At 43.1% G+C, this 18,411-nt stretch overlaps 1 protein-coding gene and 1 pseudogene across 1 annotated transcript; both read left to right on the top strand.

Annotated features, from left to right (window-relative positions):
• The first annotated feature begins 1,233 nt into the window (after positions 1–1,233).
• Positions 1,234–6,267, top strand: LOC119301775 (annotated as a pseudogene).
• Positions 6,268–12,414: 6,147 nt separating this feature from the next.
• On the top strand, positions 12,415–16,061 carry LOC119297413 (probable potassium transporter 17). The gene is made up of 7 exons (XM_037575213.1): positions 12,415–12,643; positions 13,176–13,418; positions 13,510–13,560; positions 13,652–13,912; positions 14,091–14,143; positions 14,224–14,620; positions 14,934–16,061. Exons 1-7 carry the CDS (start codon positions 12,517–12,519, stop codon positions 15,785–15,787), a joined length of 1,986 nt encoding a protein of 661 aa, XP_037431110.1. The 5' UTR covers positions 12,415–12,516; the 3' UTR covers positions 15,788–16,061.
• The last annotated feature ends 2,350 nt before the right edge of the window (positions 16,062–18,411 follow it).

The raw sequence follows: 18,411 nt of genomic DNA on the forward strand, positions 1-18,411 counted from the left end.
ATTAGTTCATGGATGACACACAGAGTAAAAATCACAAGATATTCACAGTCCTGGTTTTAGTGAAACCTGAAAATCACACGATATTCACCCAAGGAGCATTAACAAATTATTGATCCTTTTCTTTGATACAGTAATCTCTATCATTAGAGTTAGTGTCAAAGTAGAAATCTCATGCAGTAAAATTTATAATAAACTTGGTGGTACTCTGATGCATAATGTGCGCAACATCGTAGGAGTGATCATCACTAACAGAATTATAATGCAATTTCGAAGGATTAATTTGCATGTGTTTGAAAGAAATGTGGCTACGGAACATGAAGTGCGGGGAGCTATTTCTGAAGGAGTAATTTGCATGTCATAGAATCAGCTCTTCGTTTTTTTAATCTTGTCACCTTCGTATGATCAAGAGTGCTGATAATCTGTTAATTCCAGGCACAAGAACATACCTCCGGACGATGAAGTGCGAGGAGCTCCGTCCATGCTAAAGAACACAGTAGATGTTGATCCACGGAGAGCATAAATTTCTATCAAGATTGATCTATTCTCCTGTGATCCAGGGGCAACAATTAACAATGGAATAGATCGGTAGGAGAAAGGATGAAGCCAGGAAAGAGATTTTGGCGGCAATCAGTTGTAACGCGGGAGAGAAACATGTCGTTTTGCTGATTTTCTGGAACCTAACTGCAATTAGAGAGATATGCTGGGTTGTTTAAGTGGTGGGTCCACGGGACACGTGTTGGGCGCTGGTTGACCCTGCACGATAGTGCATGCTGGGAACCCAGCACGAGAGCCCGACCCGGGCGCGTCGAAATCATTGATCAAGGATACCTTCTTTTCTTTTTTAGAATCCGGTATCCATATATAGAAGGAAAGCAATTAAAAACAATATACAAGGAAGCACGCGTTTTGGCGGGTGTACGCGGCAAAACGCAAAAGGAGAAAAACAGACAAAACCACTCAGCCAATGCCCGAAGTGTGTATGGCCCCAGCAAGCGCCAAATCCGGCTGCTTGATGTCCACGGAGCATGCAGGCAAAGCCCAGCAGCAGCCCACGGCTCGTTGCGGACCCGCAGTGCGCGCTGGTCACGGAAGCAGGCACGTGTGTTGACTCGTGAGCCGGCCCGACTCCCTTCCCAATCAGTCGCGGTCCCGGTCGCCGCGCGGCGGAGAGGACTCGCCTCGGTACTATAAACCTCCTCTCGCCCGCCTCCTATACAGCTTCGGCCACCACCGCTTCCCGTCCCCCTCTGCCTGCACACGCCGAACAGGGGCCCACATGGATATCGAGGCGGCGGCTCCTCCCCGGCCCCGCGGCGGCTCCCCGGCGACCGCCCCACCACCGCCGGCCGACAGAGAGACCGACGTGAGTGCGCGGGGAGAAACCCCATCCTCTCAATCTTACAGCTCTGCTTAGCTTTTGTTTTAGAGTACTTGTGTTCTCTAGCTGAATCTATTGGTAGTTTTGCGCGAGCTCTCGCCTCGTGTTGGCGTGGGATTCTCGCCGGAAAGCTTCGGTCGAGAGCGAGAGCTTTACTTTAGTACTACAATCTGTAGGCTTATTAAACAATTCTTCAACGAGAGCATCTATTTTACTGTATGTGCATGCGCACAGTAGCAGAGCATGCTCGGGAGACCCGAGCCGAGCGGCGGTGAATCGATCGACTTGTTCGTCCACGGAAGTTCTCGTGCAGTTGTCGTAGTCGTAGAGATATTGCGCTTGATTCTTGCGACGGCGGCGGTGGCGCTGCGTGTCAAAATTCCAGCGTCAAGCCTGGGATTGGCTTCCGCCGCGGTGGCGAGTTCTGCACGGGGTTGGTAGCACTGAGCTGCGCGAGTGCGCGTGCCTCAGTTTCCAAACTCTGTGCTGTTCCTTTCCCCATACTATCTCTTTTTCCGCGCGCGGGGGTGACATCTGACATGGAATAATTTAGTCATCGAGCGATGAGCAGAGTTGATTTCTCTTTTGTTTTTTCTGCTACTTTCCGCTACCGCTGGTCAGTGAGATTTGCAGTCACGCAATAGTCTAAATCATCTAAGCCAGCGGAGGTTGTTTGTCTTGGACTGGGGGCCTGGGCCAATATGGAATCAGTGGAATGTTCTCCTTTCCTGCCTCCATAACTTGTGGATGATATTTAACACGCCAGACATGTTGACGCATTAGAGAGCACTTTTACCTTTTAGTTAAGAGTTTGTATCTTCAGTTGGAAGACTAGAACATCTCTGACTGAAAATTGTTACTACTACTATTCCTTCACTGTGAAACGTGGTAGCTGAGATGGATTCCTAGGTGCTCGTAAGCAACGGATAAGGATATTAGTCTGCAATGACCAGATTCCCTCTTTATTTCATTTGGAAATGCATCTAGTCATTTTCCATCCATCATTCTTAGACGGGACTGCTTGTCTGATTTTTCTAAGCTATCCATTCAATAAAATAATAAGAGCAAGAGAGAACTAGGTTTGCTGATTGGGGGTGATTATTTTGATGATGTCACAAGGGATTACATCACAGGGAGTCAGATTCGATGTTGATGCCACACCAAAGTAAACCAAGAGAATGAAACAAGTCCTTTGTGTTCACATTTGTCGTAAGCCCCACAAAATTCCACATCATTACTTGTTGGGGATGGGATCTGTGAAATTATCAGCACAATTGATTTCAAGCAATGATAATGGTCCTACTTTGCGGCTTTGGGCCTTGCTTGACTTGACTCCATTGACTCACTATTGCGTACAAATGACCAATTGCTTTTGTATGATCAGTTTGGTGCATCCCTCTTTTTTAGAGTACTGAATCTCTTATGTGTAGCTCAAAGCTCATACAAATGACTTCTCTCAACTGTGAGAAGGTTGGCAATGTTCGCAAGAATATATTCCTTGCGTACAAGACTCTTGGTGTGGTTTTTGGTGGCCTCGTTACTTCTCCCCTCTATGTTTATCCCTCAATGAACTTGTCATCTCCTACAGAAGCTGACTACCTGGGAATATACAGCATAATGTTTTGGACTCTTACTTTAATTGGTGTGGTCAAGTATGTAGGCATAGCTCTCAATGCTGATGACCATGGTGAAGGTAAAATTTCCACCTTTCCTTTCCTTTGAGCGGTTATTGCTGCCTTTCTAGACGATTGTTGAAATTGCTAATAGCTTAGACAACGTTAGTTGATGATTTTTTATTTGAAAACAAACAAAAAAAATCAGTACAAAGAGATTTCTTGATCAAATATTTGGGTACTTGTGGTGTTGCATGTCTGTTTAGATCAATTTATTTTCTAGTCTGTTATCTTCAATACTTTAGTATGAAGCATGAACCAAGCAATTTACATACTATGATCTATGAATATGTGTTCAGCTTGGAAGATGTCAATGAACCTAGCCTGTAGAGCTGTAACTTTTGTTTCTATAAACTCTTAATACAAGCTTCTTTTACTGGTTAAATCATTTTTTACTTTATACTGTTACTGGTCTGGAGTGTTGCTTAGTCTACTTTCTGGTTTCTGCAGGTGGTACATTTGCAATGTATTCGTTGTTGTGTAGGCATGCCGATATAGGCATCCTTCCTTCCAAGAGAGGGTATTCAGAAGAAGAACCATTGCTTCGTGAGCAGTCAGCAACAGCTATAAGGCCTAGTAAGCTGGGCAAGTTCTTTGAGCGAAGCTTAACTGCAAGAAGGGTATTGTTATTCATGGCAATTCTTGGGATGTGCATGCTCATTGGAGATGGAATCCTAACTCCTGCTATTTCAGGTTTGTTGTTTACAGATGGCATATCTAAATTAATCATTTTTGTGATCATATAGATAACTAACATGTTGTTTATGTCGTTTCAGTGTTATCAGCAATTGATGGACTGAGAGGACCATTTCCTTCTGTTAGTAAACGTAGGTAGCTCAATAGGTGTTGATTAGTAACGAACATAATCTCTCTGATAACCCTTTGATATGACATTGATCTTTCGTCTAATTTTCCAGCTGTTGTGGAAGCTCTATCTGCAGCAATTCTTATTGGTGTATTCTTGCTGCAAAAGTATGGGACTTAAAAAGTGAGCTTTCTGTTTTCTCCAATCATGGCAGCATGGACTTTCACCACTCCAATCGTTGGAATATACAGCATTGTTCGTTACTACCCAGGCATCTTCAAAGCCATTTCGCCACATTATATTGTTCATTTCTTCCTAAGAAATAAAAAAACAAGGGTGGCAGCTGCTTGGTGGGACTGTTCTATGTATCACAGGTGCAGAAGCTATGTTTGCAGATCTTGGCCACTTCAGCAAAAAAGCTATTCAGGTTATTATCATTAACAAATATCAGCATGAATTATTCTTGTGAATGTTTTCCATGTATAGCTGCTTACACTTTATTATTTGTTTTCAGATAGCATTTCTATCCAGCATATATCCTTCTCTGGTCCTCACTTATGCCGGGCAAACAGCATACCTTATTAACAACGTCAATGACTTCAGTGATGGATTCTACAAATTTATCCCTCGGCCAGTTTACTGGCCGATGTTTGTCATTGCAACACTAGCAGCAATTGTTGCAAGCCAGTCCTTAATATCGGCAACATTTTCTGTCATCAAGCAATCAGTTGTCCTGGACTACTTTCCACGTGTTAAAGTGGTGCACACATCACATCAAAAGGAAGGGGAGGTTTACTCACCAGAAATTAATTACATTCTGATGGTACTATGTGTTGGTGTTATACTAGGCTTTGGAGGTGGAAAGGAGATAGGGAATGCTTTTGGTAAGTAAATTTGACGAAACAAATGCTTCAGTCGTTGATATACAGCTACTTTGTGCCTGGAGACTCAATGCATAATTTATATCTTTACTGCAGGTGTTGTTGTCATCATGGTCATGCTCATAACTACAATCATGCTCACTCTCGTGATGATCATCATATGGAGAACACCACCTGTTTTTGTCGGCATGTTTTTCATTCCATTCGTCATTATGGAAGGGTCCTATGTCAGTGCCGTTTTCACCAAGATCCCTGAAGGTGGTTGGCTTCCTTTTGCAGTTTCCATGATCCTTGCATTGATCATGTTCGTCTGGTACTATGGTAGGCAAAGGAAAATAGAGTACGAAATGGCGAACAAGATAACCATGGAGCGCCTTGGTGAGCTCTTGGCAATGCCTGAGGTCCAGAGGGTCCCGGGCTTGTGCTTCTTCTACAGCAACATACAGGACGGGCTAACTCCTATACTTGGCCATTACATCAAGAACATGAGCTCACTGCATACAGTCACAATTTTTGTGACCCTGAGGTACCTGCTGGTTTCCAAAGTTGATCAACGGGAAAGGGTCCTGATCAAGAGGCTCGGACCTAGGGGGGTGTACCAGTGCACCGTCCAGTATGGCTACGCTGACAACCTGAGCCTCAAAGGAGGCGATGATCTTGTCGCACAGGTTATGAGATGCCTGAAGCGGCACATTGCGATGAGCACCGACCGGCGTTCATCTGTCTCTACGGAGGAAGAGATCGCCAACCTGGAGGCGGCGAGTTTGGCCGGGGTGGTGCATGTCCGGGGCAAGATGAGGTTCTATGTGGGTGACGATGCCGGCTGTTTTGACAAGGTCATGCTCCGATTCTATGAATTCTTGCATAGCATCTGCAGATCGGCACTGCCAGCTCTCGGGATGCCTCTGCAGCAGCGAGTTGAGATCGGCATGTTGTACAAGGTTTGAGGCGCTGCATCAACTGTTTTTTGTATGAGTCTCATGAAAATGGTCACTCTCCATACTATACCGTCATGTCGGAAATGTCATTTGTGTTGGCCACGCCATATTTTTTGCAAGCAATGACACGGTTGGTGCACATCTTTTGTGAAGAATTTTGAACTGACATTTAGAAGACAAGTGGGCCTGAACTATTGGATTATTTGGCATCTCAATTCCTGGTATATAAGACATAAGAGTGATGGCACGAAAGTTGGGCCAACAAAGCGGGAGAAGGGTACCGTGAAGTCAGCGAAAAATGCCACCATGTCTCCTGTAAGAAATTCTGGGAAGGTTTGACCAGTTCAGTAGGAAACCTGTCAAGAACTCAAGATTTATTATGTTTCATTTGGGATCTTATTTTTGTTAGCCAAACTTGAGGCGTATCATCTTATTATGAAAAAAATGGAAGAGAACAACTTCCCCAGTATCTGATCTCTGGATTCAAAGATGAACCAATTATTACATTGTCGCAATAGTCTAAAAAAATAAAGAAATAAAAGGCTAAAACACAATGTTACATAGCATATTGCTAAACCGTTTCCCATGTTCGATACTTGCGATATAAATTCTCTGGCAATCATGGAACGATGTCTCATTCTAGTTTTTTGTGTGTACAGAATATCATCGTGTTGCTAGGAAACATTTTCATAATACTAGTTAATTGCCTGTGCATTGTAGCGGATGGGCATATATACAACAGAGGGGCATATATGTTCTCATGGTTCAACATCAATATAGTGTGTAACACATAGTACCTCTATATTCCTTGTGCACATGAAGTGATGTTGTCTCTTTTTACCATTAAATGTCACAACCCTAGCTTGTGGTAATGTAATGGACGCATAGAGAGCATAGCATATCACCATGTCTGAATTCTTTGAATTGTGAAAAATGAGGATTAACTCAAACCTCGTGTTTCCTAAAGGGCTAAGACCCTAAAATTTCCTCAATGAATGCAAAATGCCCTTCATGGCAAGAGCTTCATATAATTGATATGGATCCTCTAAAAATTTCAAGGGTTTAAGGATGGTTTAATACTTTGGAAATCATAATTTAAACCATAATTCTTAAAATAGCTAGATTAGGATATATTAAAATGAGGGACTTTCACATGATGATTTATCTTCAAATTTTGTATCTAGCCTTCCAATAATATTAGGAAGCTATAATAATTATTCCAAGATTTTTGGAATCAGCCATAAGCCCATAACACACTTGTAGTTTAAACCCTAAACTTTAATCAAATTGGGTTTATATTGTTAGAAATAAAAATATAATCTCAACAAATTTGAAACTTTTTATGTGTACTTGGGTTGCACCAGTAAGGTCACATAAATCTCAAAAGTTTCAGAGCTAGTTCGTACTCCGTCTGTTCCAGAACATAAGGTGTATTGATTTCCGTTCAAGTCAACCATTTGAATGTTTGACCAAGATTATAGAATAAAATAACAACATCTGCAATACCTAATAGATAAAATATGCAACTACTTTTCATGATGGATAAAATGTTCGTATTGTGAATATTGATATATTTTACTTGGTCAAACATGCACTCGTTTGACTTTTGAAAAAATAAATGCACCTTATATAAAGGAACGGAGGGAGTATCTTCATTTAAATCAAAACAACAAAGTAAAATAGGAAACAGAATAAATAGCAGAGAGATACTGTAGCATGGGCCTTAATTTGCAAGTGAGCCTAGCCCAGCCCAGCCACTCCACGCCCCCAACAGTTCCTCTGGCGTGACTGCAAACGATGATGTTTTGACATTACTTTGTGTGTCGCGTCTCCTCAGATTTGGAGCGGCTGGTTGGCCGGTGAAAAATATTTAACAATTATCCGAAAAAATGTTCAAAAACATGAATGTTTTAAATTTTTATACACCATAAAAAATATTCATGTAATTTTTCAGAAAAATGTTCAACATGTATTTCAGAAGTGTTTAACATGTATTCAGAAAAGTGTTCAAAACATGTATTTCAAAAACATTCTTTCTGTATTTTTTAAATGTTCAACTTGTATAAAAAAATGCTTCATATGTATCAAGAAATGTACGACATGTGGGAAGTTCCACATGTATGAAAAAAAGGAAAAGAAAGCTTCAAGTCCTTTATGTGGAGTTTTTTTTTTGCGGGGAAGTTGTAACTCTTTTGTTATTTAGAGCTAGCTTCGGGGACCTTTGGTCCCTTCCCCTTGCTAAAACAAAGGTCTAATCACGGTGGAAATAAATTCTATCGCATTCTGCTCCGAGGACTAATATGCCCCACTAGGCTTTCGTCAGAAAGTGCTTAAACGCATCGTGCTATGTTACGTTTGAAGAGGGAGGTGTGTCCGCGAATCTTTCACTAGTACATTAGTGAACTATAATATCTTCTATCCCAATTTTCTTACAGATGGGTCGGGCCAGTTATAGAGCCCTCGAGTCCATCGCTTCCTGAGCGCAAACTGAACCCAAGAGGGGGCGACTATACCTCGCTTGCTGCGAGAGCTGCCACCGCGTGGCCTCAAGGAACACCCCCAAGTAGGCTGGCCCAGTAACAGGTTTTTCATTTCTAAATTCGGTTTGTTTGTTTACTATTTTTTTACTTTTGTATATATTTTCAAAAATATTACAATACATATGACCAAACAAATCACTTAAAATTTGGGAAGTTTTCATCAAACATTTGAAAAATGTTCATGGAGTGTAAAGAAAAATATTCACTCAACTTTCAAAAACATTTCGTCCCAATAAAAAATGTCTGTGACATTTTAAAATATGTTCATGCGTGTCAAAACATATGTTAAAATGTTCATTTTCGAGAGGCCTCCCATAGAACCAAATATGTGCCTCTACGAGAAGTAAATCCATGCCTCTCATGGTAGGAAAACACATGGTTTTTCCCTTTTGCAAGAGGCGTAGTCGTGCCTCTCGTGAAACGAAATCTGTGCCTCGATGAGAATTAAATCCATGCATCTCGCGGAAGAAAAAAAATGTGTTTTTTCTCTTTCTGAGAAGCACGGCCGTGCCTCTCGCGAAAGCAAATTCGTGTCTCTACGAGAAGTAAATTTGTGCCTCTCGTCATTAAAAAAACTCATTTTTTTGCGAGAGGCATAACCGTGCCTCTCGCAAAAGAAATATGTGGCTCTACGAGAAGTAAATCCGTGCCTCTCACGAATGGGAAAGGAACGTTTTTTCACGTCAATTGTTTTTTTGTCCAAAACATAAGAAAAGCCAAAAAAATCATCTAAAACCGAAAACACGTACAAAAAATAAAAAAAAATCTGAGGGGCGCCTAGAGCGTGACATGTGGCGATGACCAAGACCGTGCTTTCAGCCCACTCCAAGTGACCCTTGGGGAGTCTCTCAAAGGAGCGCTCTAATTAGTTAATTGAATAACGTAACATCGTAAAGCGGCCGTTAGATGGGCTGGCCCAATTACGTCATCAGTGCTGAAGGCGAGAACAATTTCCATTGGGCGTCGCTATATCTCGGCTTCAGTGACTCCGGCTTAGGACTCGCTGAATGGCGAGCAAGCTGGGCCGGCCCATGAGCGTGGGAGGCCACAACCTCTTTTTTTTATGTTTATGTTTTCTTTTTTACTTTTATTTTTGTATTTTGGTTTATACTTTTAAATATTCTAAATATATATCTTACAAAAAACTTTTCAAAGAACGTTTGAAAAAATGTTGAACTAGTATTTAGAAAATGTTCAACAAGCATTTGAAAAATGTTGAACAAGTATTGAAAAAATGTTGAACAAGTATTTGAAATAAATGTTGATCATGCATATAAAAGTGTTGTACAATTATTTGAAAAAAAATTGAACAAGTATTGGGAAGAAATGTTTATCACGTATATAAAAATGTTGAGCAAGTAGTTAAAAATGTTTAAAAAGTATTTTAAAAAATGTTTATTATCTATATAAGAATGTATAATGAAAAACAAATCAGAGATGAGAAAAGAATGTTGAACAAGTAGTTGATTTTTTTATCATGTATATAAGAGTGTAGAATGAAAAACAAAAAGAAAAAAAAAGAATGTACAGAAGGATAAAGAAAAGAATGAGAAAAAAGAAGAAAAAAGAAAACGAAACGAAATGAAACAAATCGGAGAAGTAAAAAGAAAGAATGAAAAAAATCGAAGAAGAAAAATGAAATGAAAAAAAATGGAGACGAGTGGCTCGGTCGCCTCTAGTTGGCCGCGGTCCTACTTCCAACCAGTAACTGGAAGCGGGTGGAGTGGTTGGCGATCTCGCTGGTGGCCTTTCCCTTTAATGTACGCGCGATGGGCCGGCCGGATTCATAGGCGACTGCAAAATTCCTTCAGCGAGAGATGGGCCGGCCCGATTCGTAGGCAACAACGAAATTCCTTCAAGCTATCATCTGGCTTGAAGCAAGAAATAGCTCTCGCGATACCCATCCACAGTATAGCCCATTCTTTCTAATTTAGAAGAGAGTATAGCCCATTCGGAGTACTCATCAGCCGGGCACGTAGGCAAAGGTCCGTTACTCAAAAAAAAAACGTAGGCAAAGGCCCAGCTGCCCACGGTGAATGTGGTCGGTGGCGGAAGCTCGCACGTGCGTGTTGACTTGCGAGCCCGACTCCCTTGCCTCGGAAAAAGGAAAACGGTCCCGGTCGCGGCTCTCGCGCGGCTGACCAGGGTTCGCCTCGCGATTATAAACTCCCTCCCCTCCTCCCCGCTCCCGCTCCCCCTCGCCCGCCTCGAAACAGCCAGCTTCGGTCACCACCGCTCTGACGTCTCCCTCCCTCCGCGCATGTCAACCGGGGCCCACATGGATCTAGAGGCGGAGCCGGGCGGCGTCCCGGCGGCCGCCCCACCACCGCCGGCCGACGTGAGTGCGCCGGAGAAACCCCCACCCTCTCCATTTCACTCTTCTGTTCCGTTTTTTGTTTGATGGCTTGCGCCACCTCTCGCCTCGCGAGTTTCGTGTGCGATACTCGCCGGAGTTGTTTATTTTAGTACTCGTAGGTTTAATTCTTTAAATATTTGGTTGCATCTTTTCATGTTCCTTCTGATTGCATGCGACTGAGCGAGGGAGAAGCATGCATCTGCACTCGCAGAGTAAATCGGGGGCTTTGTTTCACTGAGGTTTTCCCAGTGATAATCGGGGGCTTGTCTCAGTTACAGTGGCGCCAAAGAGGAAAGAGAAGTAAAAGAGACCACGGGTTCATGCGGTCATAGTCGTAGAGATAGATATTTTCGCGACGAGGACGGCGGCGCTGCATGCCATGCCATGCCATGCCAGATGGCCAACGTGAGCGTGAGCCAGGAGGGGGAGGCTGGAACTGGTGATGACTGGTGATAGATAGCCCGCACGCGGCCGATAGCCCCGCCTTCCAACTGTCCCGCGCCGGTGACACCTGGCGTCAAACCATCTTGTCTTGTTGCGATGAGCGGCGTTATTTTTTTTTTGTTTTACCTATTTTTCGGTGCCATGGGTCAATTTCGTTTGTAGTCACGCAATGGTCTTCTTAAATTGTCAAAGCCAGCGGGGAGTTTCTTTTGTCAACAGTGAGCTGTTTGTCTTGGCCCGGGGGATTTGTGAATGCTTGCTTTTGCTTAGCCTCGAAGACATGTACTAGCAGAGTAGAGCGTATTTAGAGAGCGCTTTTACTCGGCTTTTTTTTCCATTGTAATGTGCATCCTATCTCTTGGGTAGGAGCTTGTATCTTTTTTTCCATTAATGTGCATGCTATCTCTTAGGTAGGGGTGTTTGTACTCGGAAGGCTTGATCATCGCTGACTCAACAGCGATGCTTGCGACAGCAAAACTAATGTAAGCATATCGGTGACGAAAGTGCCACACTCAGGCGGAGCTAGACGAAACTCGTTGGGGGTGAGAGACGCCAAACGCTAAAAAAAAAAAAATCTAATCTAAGCCCTCCTATTTTTTTTTCCCTTTGACAACTTGATCCCAGGCTTGCCCCCTTGAAGTATGCATAGCTCCGCCTCTGAATTGCTTGCTAATTCTTCAGCCTAGATGCATGTCTGTGTGCTCGTATTTACTCCCTCCGTTTCTAAATATAAGTCTTTATAGAGATCCCATCAGATGGACTACATACGGAGCAAAATGAATGAATCCAAACTTAAAATGCATCTATATACATCCGTATATGATTTATAGTGAAATCTCTACCAAGACTTACATTTAGGAACGGAGGAAGTAGTATGCATTGAACTACTAGACGCAATGACGATCAGCTTCCCTCTTTATTTCATTCGGAAACGTATCCTAGTCATTTTTCATGCATCAACCTTAGAAGGGAGCGATTGTTTGACCTTTCTATTTATTTTTGCGAAGAAATAAACAAGCGAGAAGTTGGTGCGTAGACTGGGGATGGTTTTGTTGATGATGTCACAACTGATTACATCACAGGGCTTCAGTTTCTAGTATCTTGAAGCCTCTGAAAGTGCCACACGAAAGTGGACCAAGAGAAAGAAACAAGTCCTCGGTGTTAACGTGTGTCGTAAGCCCCACAAAATTCCACTTGAATACTTGTTGGGAAAGGGACCTGTGTGACATCCTCAGCATAGTAACTGATTTCAAGCATTAATAATGGTACTACTTTGGGGCTTTGGGCTATGAATACAAGTGACCAAATGCTTTGTATGATCAGCTTGGTGCATGCCTATTTTTTACAACACTGAATATCTTCTGTATATATAGCTCTCATACAGATGTCCCTCAACTGTGAACAGGTTGGCAATGTTCGCAAAGATCTATTCCTCGCGTACAAGACTCTCGGCGTGGTCTTCGGTGGCCTCGTTACCTCTCCGCTCTATGTTTTTTCCACGATGCACATGTCATCCCCCACAGAAGCTGACTTTCTGGGAATATACAGCATAATGTTTTGGACTCTTACTTTAATTGGTGTCGTCAAGTATGTAGGCATAGCTCTCAACGCTGATGATCACGGTGAAGGTAACTAGCCCCTTGCAACTTCTACCTTCCCTTTCCGCTCAGCGGTTATTGCTGCCTTTCTAGATGATTGTTCGAATTGGTAATAGCTTGTAGAACGGCAGTTGATGATTTGATTTGAAAACAGACAAATCATCAGTACAAAAAAGTTTGTTGATCAAATATTTGGTTGCTTGTGGCATTGCATATTTTTATAGATCAATTTATTTTCTAGTCTCTCTAGTGTTTTCTTCAATCAAATGTATGAAGCATGCAGATTAGATATTACTCCATCTGTCCCAAAATAAGTGTCTCAACTTTGTACTAACTTTAGTACAAAGTTGTATTAAAGTCAAGACACTTATTTTGGGATGGAGGGAGTATGATATATCAGCATGTGTTTGGCCTGGAAAAATGTCAATGAATCGTAGGCCTGATGGAGGTGCAACTTTGTAATTAATTAATGTCTTAAAATACACGTTTCTTGTTCTGGGTAGATAATATTTTACTTTATGATGTTATTGGCTTGGAGTGTTGCTTACTCTATTTTCTGCAGGTGGTACATTTGCCATGTATTCTCTGTTGTGTAGGCATGCCAATATGGGCATCCTTCCTTCCAAGAGAGTGTATTCAGCAGAAGCACAGCTGCTTCACAATCAGTCAAAAACAACTAAAACCCCTAGTAATCTGGGCAAGTTCTTTGAGCGAAGCTTAACTGCAAGAAGGGTATTGTTATTCATGTCAATTCTTGGGATGTGCATGCTCATTGGAGATGGTGTCCTAACTCCTGCTATTTCAGGTTTGTTGTGTGTAGATGGCATATCTAACTTAAATCATTTTTGTGATCATAAATAAAGATAAGTAGTAACATGTTGTTTATTTCTTTTTAGTGTTATCAGCAATCCAGGGACTGCGCGCGCCATTTCCTGCTGTGACTCAACGTACAAAGCTCAACAGATGTTGATCAGTAATGAAAAGAATCTCTCTGATAACCCTTTTTCTATTACATTGATCTTTCTTTGAATCTTGCAGCTGTCGTGGCATTTCTATCTGCGGCAATTCTTATTGGCTTATTCTTAGTGCAAAAGTATGGGACTTCAAAAGTGAGCTTTCTGTTTTCTCCAATCATGGCAGCATGGACTTTCACCACTCCGATGGTTGGAATATACAGCATTTTTCGTTACTACCCCGGCATATTCAAAGCCACTTCGCCACATTATATTGTTCATTTCTTCCTAAAGAATAAAAAGGAAGGGTGGCAGATGCTTGGTGCCACTGTTCTAGCCATCACAGGTACATCACTTTTTTTCGCGAGAAAACTTTCGATCTATTCATCTTCAATCATAACCGTACATCACATTAAAATGGCCCAAGGTTGATGTAAAAAAAACCAACATGGACCACCATGCAATTGTAAATTTTTTCTGACAATGACCACCATGCAGCCTGATGTTCGATCTCCTGCTGACAGGTGCGGAAGCTATGTTCGCCGATCTTGGCCACTTCAGCAAAAAGGCTATTCAGGTTATTGTCATCAAGAAAATTATTCTTGTAAATCATTTTCCCCTTCCATGTATAGTTGTTTTACACTTTATTTGTTTCAGATAGCGTTTCTATCCAGCGTATATCCTTCTCTGATCCTCACTTATGCCGGGCAAACAGCATGCCTTATTAACCATCTCAAAGACACCGATCAAGAGAACATTGGCAAAGTCTTCGATGATGCATTCTACAAATTTATCCCTCGCCCTGTTTACTGGCCGATGTTCGTCATCGCGACGCTCGCAGCCATTGTTGCAAGCCAATCCTTAATCTCGGCAACATTTTCTGTCATCAAGCAATCAGTTGTCCTGGACTACTTCCCACGTGTCAAAGTGGTGCACACATCGGATGAAAATGAAGGGGAGGTTTACTCGCCAGAAACTAATTACATTCTGATGGTGCTGTGCGTTGGTGTTATACTAGGCTTTGGAGGTGGACAAGCGATAGGGAATGCTTTTGGTAAGTAAATTCTACTGTATGAAACTTTTTTTTGCGGGGTCAGTTGTTAATATCACTCCGTCCCAAAATAAGTGTCTCAAACTTAGTACTCCCATCATCCGGAAAAGCTTGTCTCAAGCTTGTTTCTCAAATGGATGCATCTAGCACTAATTTGATGCTAAATACATCCATTTGAGGGACAAGCTTTTTCGGACGGAAGGAGTACAACTTTATACTCCTACTAGAGTTAGTACAAAGTTGAGACACTTATTTTGAGACGGAGGGAGTACTATAGAGCTAACTGGTAACTGATAATTCATGATTTTACATGCAGGCCTTGTGGTGATCATGGTCATGCTCATAACCTCAATCATGCTGACTCTTGTGATGATCATCATATGGAGAACGCCGCCCGTTCTCATCGCGGCGTACTTCGTCCCGTTCGTCATCATGGAAGGGTCCTATGTCAGTGCCGTCTTCACCAAGTTCACGGAAGGTGGCTGGCTTCCCTTCGCCATCTCCATGATCCTCGCCTTGATCATGTTCGTCTGGTACTACGGCAGGCAAAAGAAAACAGAGTACGAGAGGGCGAACAAGATAACCGCGGAGCGCCTCGGCGAGCTCTTGGCGAAGCCGGAGGTCCAGAGGGTGCAGGGCCTGTGCTTCTTCTACAGCAACATACAGGACGGGCTGACCCCCATACTCGGCCACTACATCCGCAACATGAGCTCGCTGCACTCGGTGACGGTCTTCGTGACCCTGAGGTACCTGCTGGTTCCCAAGGTCGACCCGCGGCAGAGGATCGCGGTCAGGAGGCTCGGGCCGAGAGGGGTGTACCAGTGCACCGTCCAGTACGGCTACGCCGACAACCTGAGCCTCAAGGGCGGCGACGACCTCGCCGCGCGCGTCGTGAGCTGCCTGAAGCAGCACGTCGAGGCGGGCGCCGACGGGCAGCCGTCGCCCGTCTCCGCCGCGGAGGAGGCGGCGGACCTGGAGGCGGCGCGGGCGGCCGGGGTGGTGCACGTCCGGGGCAAGATGAGGCTCTACGTGGGCGACGACGCCGGCTGGTTCGACAAGGTGATGCTCCGGTTCTACGAGTTCCTGCACAGCATCTGCCGGTCGGCGCTGCCGGCCCTCGGGGTGCCCCTGCAGCAGCGCGTCGAGATCGGCATGCTCTACAAGGTCTGATTGCTTTCTGCTCGTGGAAGTAGAGGCCTCCAAGGCGTGAAACGCATGGGAGGGCACATGCACGCTGCGTATTACGTGACTGTGGTAGTCATTCTTAGCTTATAGTCGTCGTCTCCGCTGGGACTTTATCCTGTGTTCTGGTAATAAATCTGCATGTTCGTTCGTTTCGTGGTATGGAAGACCGTTTCTTTTACTGGTACGAATCATTGTCTCTTTCCCTATTTCGTTGCAATTATTTCTGGATTCAAACTGAGACAGTCGAGTGCAAAAGTTACTCACCTGTTTGGTGTCATGAGGACAATTTGCATCCCATCAACTATTCGGCTCTCCTGGGGGTCGTTGCAAGCTAGCCGTAGAGCCCTAGGCTGCCCCTTCCACGTCTAGTCGTAGTAACAGAATTTCAAAACAATATTAATATGAACATGTTGGAGTACGACGGCGAGTAGCTCTGCCGCTCTAGGCTTCTTCTGTGGACATGGAAGTGCGTGAGATGGATAGCACATCCGGATAATGGAGCTTATAGTACAACTACTACCTCCCTTTTGAAATATATAAAATGTCTTGGCAGTTTAAACTGAACTGCCAAAACGTCTTACATTTACACTTAGGAACAGAGGGTAGGATAGACAAATAGGCAAGCAAATGCAAGATGTGTCGTCCTTTTTTGATCAAGCCTCTATGAAGAACTTGCATAATGCGTCGTCCTTCTTTCTACGAATAATTCCCGACATCTGCATCATTGCAATACACACAAGCATTTTTTATTAAAGTTGATGTAAGACAAGCGGAGTGCAAAGTACGTGCAACAACGGTAGAGCCAATACAAGATATGAATTTTAACACCTACGATCAAGCTGATTTTCTTCACACCAACGCCTTCAAGTAAGGATAAACTTCCTCGCGCCTCTGTCGTCACGTCAGGCCGAAGACGATCAAAACAAGGATTTTCGTCCTAATTACCGCGACCAAACCACTAAAGGTCAGCATGTCGGCAAGGAGACGATGCCTTCAACAAGGTTACGACGTGAGTCCGTCGTTTGCGAGCTCGACAAATAAAGGTCAGAATAATGATTTTTCACCCCGAACATATATAGTGGTGTTCGAATCAACGTCTTGATGTCGGCTCTTTCAAAAGTCGCGCGAACCAATAGTCCAAGCTAGGCCAGAATGGCACTAGCATAGTGTACCTACGAAGAACTCGCAAGCTCAGAAAAAAAAATGTCTCTCTGAAGAACTTGCATAATGCACTAGGGTTATTGAAATGAACATCTGCTCTTTCTATCTTTTCTGCTGGGAAGGTGACAGATGGTGAAGAAAATAAGCGCCCTGGTCGATTGATGGAAAAGACGGATAGTTACTGTGTCGACACTAAAGGTTAGATGGTGTGATTGGTGGAAAACAAGGCTCCAAAAGTGGCGGTAAAAGCGGGAAAAGTAGGAGATACGGTCTGCAATTCACGCATCTTTTTCCTTGTCGCAACACTGAACTCGCTGTAGCTCCTTTTTCTCAAAAATAAACATGCTACTAAAATAATACTGATAAGTACTGCTACTACTGTAGTAGTTCACTGATTAGCTGCTGGTAGATGGTCGATGCAGGTGTTAGCAGACTGATGCAGGTGGTCCATTCTTCCTAACCAGACGTTAGCGTAGTACCTAGTTCCAGAACGTTTCAGGTCGAGACAACTGCACCCTAGAAACAGGCCCACGGAGCAGGACTAGTAGCAGCTAGTTTCTGTCTTTTAAATACTCCTCTCATTTCATAATATAAGAGCGTTTTTTACACTATTTCAAATAATCGATCTTCTTCTTTTTTGAAAGGACTAGTAGCTCTTTTTTTTAATCAAAAGGACTGATAGCTCATGTAACAATCGAAATCACAGTTCACAACCTCCAGCAAAGAAAATGTTTATTTAACATAGAAACACAATTTTCAACAAAGCAACATAATTGATAGTCTTGGCAAAACAGGATGAAAATCCTAGCCCATGTTGTCTCCGATTGGACGTGCCAATGATGGCACGAGGACGTTTATCTCTTCTTGAAGACATTGTCATGAAAGAAGTCGACTTAGTCATAGGTGTTTATTTCATATCTTATCATGTTTTATTTTATACAATACTCTAATTGATAATTAGTACTTCCTTAGTGATCTAAGCATTTTTATATTTCTTTACGGAGGGAGTAACAATGATTGTGAGCATCAGTAAGATGCATAGGCTCAGGGGTTTAACTTCCTTTTCAAAAAAGACGTAGCATATATCAGTTCAAAGAAAAAACACACAAACACATACTATTCCCTCCGTTCCGATTTACTCATCGTGGTTTTAGTTCAAATTTAAACTAGAACCACAACAAGTAAATCGGAACGGAGGGAGTACATGACAGCATGTGCGCATGGTTAACAATCCACCTACACGAATTATGATAGAGAACCTGTGTTTCTCCGTTGACCCGATGGCTTTGGGGCCGGTAGGTAACTTGCTTTTGGCTGGATTGATATACTTTGATGGATTCTGGGCGCCCAAAGATTGGAGTGACCACCACCAGCACCAGCCCTTGATTTTATTACGTGGAGCCCTTTTTCCTTGGATTTGTCTCACCTCTTCACATGACGAGCTGCAA

This window comes from Triticum dicoccoides, chromosome 5A (genome assembly GCF_002162155.2).
Source record: "Triticum dicoccoides isolate Atlit2015 ecotype Zavitan chromosome 5A, WEW_v2.0, whole genome shotgun sequence".
In the NCBI taxonomy this organism is placed as follows: domain Eukaryota; kingdom Viridiplantae; phylum Streptophyta; class Magnoliopsida; order Poales; family Poaceae; genus Triticum; species Triticum dicoccoides.

What these genes read in the sequence shown, in the direction of transcription:
- LOC119297413 (XM_037575213.1), top strand. Translation starts at nt 12,517, where the DNA reads ATGCACATGTCATCCCCCACAGAAGCTGACTTTCTGGGAATATACAGC. An exon ending in ATTTCCTGCTGTGACTCAAC is followed by an intron (nt 13,561 to 13,651) that starts GTACAAAGCTCA and finishes TGAATCTTGCAG; the next exon opens with CTGTCGTGGCATTTCTATCT. An exon ending in TCAGCAAAAAGGCTATTCAG is followed by an intron (nt 14,144 to 14,223) that starts GTTATTGTCATC and finishes TATTTGTTTCAG; the next exon opens with ATAGCGTTTCTATCCAGCGT.